The sequence below is a fragment of the Chinchilla lanigera genome, unplaced genomic scaffold, assembly GCF_000276665.1.
Source record: "Chinchilla lanigera isolate Chin_1 unplaced genomic scaffold, ChiLan1.0 scaffold00078, whole genome shotgun sequence".
Taxonomy (NCBI): Eukaryota; Metazoa; Chordata; class Mammalia; order Rodentia; family Chinchillidae; genus Chinchilla; species Chinchilla lanigera.
The window spans coordinates 9,701,324-9,705,588 of NW_004955479.1; the positions used below are offsets into that span (position 1 = coordinate 9,701,324).

General features: G+C 53.4%; 1 protein-coding gene across 1 annotated transcript in view; it reads right to left on the bottom strand.

The window, feature by feature from the left end:
- The window catches only part of Kcp (kielin/chordin-like protein), a gene marked incomplete in the record, with an annotated part of 56,846 nt that overhangs the window by 30,894 nt on the left and 21,687 nt on the right, over positions 1-4,265 (bottom strand). The window contains 2 exon segments of the mRNA XM_013503259.1: positions 28-225; positions 2,095-2,199. Coding sequence (XP_013358713.1) covers positions 28-225; positions 2,095-2,199 — 303 coding nt within the window.

Sequence of the window (4,265 nt, forward strand, 5' to 3'; positions counted from 1 at the left end):
CGGAGCATGCTCCTCCGCCCGCCTCGCCGTCTGTCGCCGTCGTCGCGGCTCCGCAGGCGCTGGGGGAGGCGGGGTGCGGAGACACAGGCCACCTCCCACCCAGTCTTTGTTCAGGGAGGGCCCCTGGCGTCTGTCATCCCCGCCCCGCAGTGCCCGCCTCCCCATGGCCACCTCGCCCGGGGCCGCAGCCCGGTCCTGACCCCAGTGCCTGGTGGTGGCCGTCTGCTGTAGATGACCCAGTAGGAGACACTGAACACCCACACAGCCACAGCTCCGGGGCTCTGGGGCTGCCCCTGTCTCTGCTCTTTGGGTTGTTCTGTCCCCGTGGGGCTTTTCAATTTAGCTCTTGCCCCATCTCCTTGGTTTACAAGAGAAGGAAATTGAACTGGGTTCAAATCCCTGCATGATCAATTCCACGTGGCTTAAGATAGACCTGCTAACTTCCCTATGCCTCCCTTTCCCTGTTGGTAAGTCATAGGTCACAACATCTACCCTAGAGGCTCGCGTGGGTACTAAGTGAAATTACACACATACAGAATTTAGGGTAGTGGGTGGCAAGTGCTAAGTATACAGATAGTAACACTAGGTGCTAAGCCCTGTTTTTGAAATCAAGGGCTCTGGATCTACTAGTTCTCCACCTATACATTTCCTTCCTGACTCCACTCACCCCTTCTACCCACCCACCAGCTCCTGGATTGGCCCCAAATGCTGAGGCTTCCCCTCACTGGCTGATCCCAGCCCCCCTTTCCGGCTGCTGAGCCTGGGTAGGGGGCAGGGCTGGGCCTGGGGCTGAGCAGATCAGAAGCCAAAGGGAGGAAATGAGGAAGGCTGGGAAACTCCTCAGTGCAGCTGGAAAGCAGAGGGAGGTCGGGATGGGGCCCCAAGCTCACAGGCAGAGCGGACATGGGGGGCGGAGCTGCCAGTCCTGCCAAAGCACTCTCCCTCCCGCTGGAGAACCCGAGTGAGAAGCCAACCCCCTCCCTCAGCCAGGCAGGGACTGAAGGTCTCCCCCAGCCATCTCTGCCTAGAGAGAGGCCAGCAGCCCTCCGCAGGCCTGTGCTCTCTTAAGGAGGCCTGAGCAGAGCACAGCAGGGGGAAGGGAGGCTGTGACTCGATGCGGCCTTTACGACCTGGAACCAGGGTCACAGAGCAGAGGAAAGTCAGGGCCAATCAGCTGGAAGAGTAAGGAAATGGCAGCTGTCTTCCCACCAGGCTTAGGAAAGTCATCCCTGTTCACTCCATGCCTCTTACAAGGCCAGTCCCGGGAAAGCCAGGACCACAGACTCCGCAGGCACCCCCAGGCCTCATCCTGGGTCTGCACTTGCTGTGTGACTTCAGATAAACGGCTTCACTTTCAGACCTAATTCCTCTCCGCTGCAGCCCTGAGCTCTAAAAACACCTGCCTCACAAAGGCAGGGTTAAAAAAATTAACACCCAAAAGAGCACCTAGCATAGAGCCTGACCTACACATATGAGAGCTTTACTTTCGTGCTCTCTGATCTGTACTAAGACCCTACAGGCCGGGGTAGCTTTGTCCTCATGTTACACCAGCTGAGAGACACTGGGTACCCACACGGGCACAGACCACAGAGCCCAGATTCAACACAGGTCACTGGCAAACTCTCCCGCTCCCCAGGAGGAGCATTTCCTATGTTCCCACAGTTCTCCCTCTATCCACTGTACCATCGTGGCAAATTAGTGAGCTTTTCTCAGTCTCAGGTTCCTCCCCTGAGAACCCGGGATAAGAAGCGTACTTCTGTGATGAGGCTTAGTGGTGCATGTCTGTAATCCCAGCACGCAGGACGCTGAGGCAGGAGGGTTAAGAGTTCAAGGTCAGTTTGAGCTACAAAGTAAGAACCCTGTTTCCAATGACCACGACAACAAAAACAGTATCTGTGGTGGCTACTGTAAGGATTGCTTTAGCCTGGGCTCCCTGAAGGCAGAGCGTGGGACAAAAGACTACATCAGTGACTCTGGAATGTGATCCTGAGGGGGCAGTGAGACAGGGAGGGATGGGCAGCCATGCCAGGCTGCATGATGGAGCTGGCCATTGCCATGGGCATCTGAGTTCTGAGTCCAACCCCTCAGAACTACCTGGACAGTAGCAGCCAGGCGGCAAGCACAAGAACCAGAGGAATCCCGAAGAGAGGGAGGATACGTCTGCAGCTGGGCCTGAGGCAAGACGCTGTCCTGGTGCACCTGTGTGGTGGCACCAGGATTTGTACCAGGGGTGTCCGACACAATGTATTAAACAAAACAATGCGTGGAAAATGCTTCTTCTGTGCCTGGCATGTTTTAATCACCCCCAGTATGTTACTACATTTATTACCACAACCGTCGTCTTCCTCCAAGGCCCAAACTGAACAGCCAGAATTAACATTCTTTTTCTGCAACAGAAGGTCAGGAAGCTTCTGGAAAATACGCTGTAAAATCAGAGTTCCATGTTCTAAGGAAAGGGAGATCATTTGAGGTCCACGACTGAGCGACCAATGTGAGCCTCTTTCGTAGCAGGCACCGTCCTGACCCAGTACAGCCAAGAATGACACGGCGCTCCTGGCAGACGGGAAGCGCTGAGGACTCGGTGCGTGCAAGCAAAGGGTTCTGCCCCTCCGCTGGGCCGGGGAACCACAGGCAGCCTCCCTGGCCCAGATGGGGAGAGAAGGAGTTGAGTCCCCGCTTGGCCTGGAGGGCCCCTGTGTGAAGCTGCTGGCTTCCTCACAGGATGAGGGCCGCGCCCTGGGAAGGCACTGGCCACACACAGGAGCACCCAGTGCTACGGGGGCCACACACAGGAGCACGCAGTGCTACAGGGCATGGAAGAGGCAGGGGGTGAGCCATGAGTCCTGACCTCGGTTCCTGCCCTGCCGCGTCCTGACTGAGCTGGTTGCTCTGTTTCCTGCCCACCCCCATTCTCCATCTATTGCAGCCCTACAGACTGCATCACTCTGGGCCGCCCCAGCTGTAGTCATGGCTTCTGACGTAGGCACAGCAGTGTCCCGAGGGCAGGAGACGGACCCCTGGGGGTTTTTTCCCTGCCCTCCTGCTGCTCTCCGGGCTACATGGCACTACTCTTTCTTCTCTCCTTCATCAGGGGGTGGGGATAGCTCCCTGCTCTTCTTAGTCCCTGATGCCTCCACAGCCCTTGTTGGTTCTTTTAACTATGTCTACAGATAGGGAATAATCTTTCCTTTAAATTTCCTGTAAAGCCAGATGTGGTGGGAGGCAGGAGGATCACTGTGATTCAAGGCCAGCCTGGGCTACATAGTAAGTTCAAGGTTAGCCTGAACTGTATAGTGAGACCCTGTCTCAAGAAATTAAAAAAAAAAAAGCCAGTCATGGGTGTGCACATCTGTAATCCCAGCACTCAGGAAGCTGAGGCAGGAGGATTGCCACAAATTTGAGCCCAGCCTGGGCCATACAGAAAGACCCTGTCTCAAAAAAACAAAATAAAGGAGCTGGGGATTTAGCTCAGTGGCACAACACCTGCCTGGCAAACGCAAGGTTGTGAGTTCGATTCCCAGTACTGGAAAACAAACAAACAAACAAAGGATAGAAAGAAACAAAATAAAATAAAATAAAATAAAATAAATTTCTGGTACCATTGAGCAAGGTGGCACACACCTGTAATCCTAGCTACTCTGGAAGCTAAGGCAGGAAGATGGCAATTTTGAGCCCAGTGTGGTCAGTTTAGCAATTTAGCAAGATCCTGTCTCAAAATAAAAAATGAAAAGAGGGACTAGGGATGTAGCTCAGTTGGAAACTCTGGGTTCAAGCCCTACTACCTCCCTCCCCTCAAAAATGAACAAAAGAAGAGAAAAAAATATGTTTAGCTAAATGTACTGTGTCTCACATAGCCAGGATTCATGGGTCCAGGAATCAAGGGTGGAAGTAGGAATGGTACTGCTCACCATTACCCCTAGTGATCCACTAGCAAAAGTTTTGCTTCCTGTCCCCACAACCTTATGTTCTGCTGGCCTAGAAGTCTTAGTTCCAGAAGAGAAAAGGCTGTACTAGGAAGCACAACAATGACACCAGTGAACTAGAAGCTAAGACTTCCCCTGGGTAATTTTGGTCTCCTCATGCCTCTGAGGGAACAAGGTAAAAAGGGAGTCACAGTGCTGTCAGTGTGACTGACCCAGACTGTCAAGGGGAAATTGGACTGCTACTCCACAGTGGAGGAAAGGAAGAATATACGCAGAGTGCAGGAGATCCCTCAGGGTACCTCTTAGTATTACTATACCCTGTTATTAAAATCAATGGGAAAC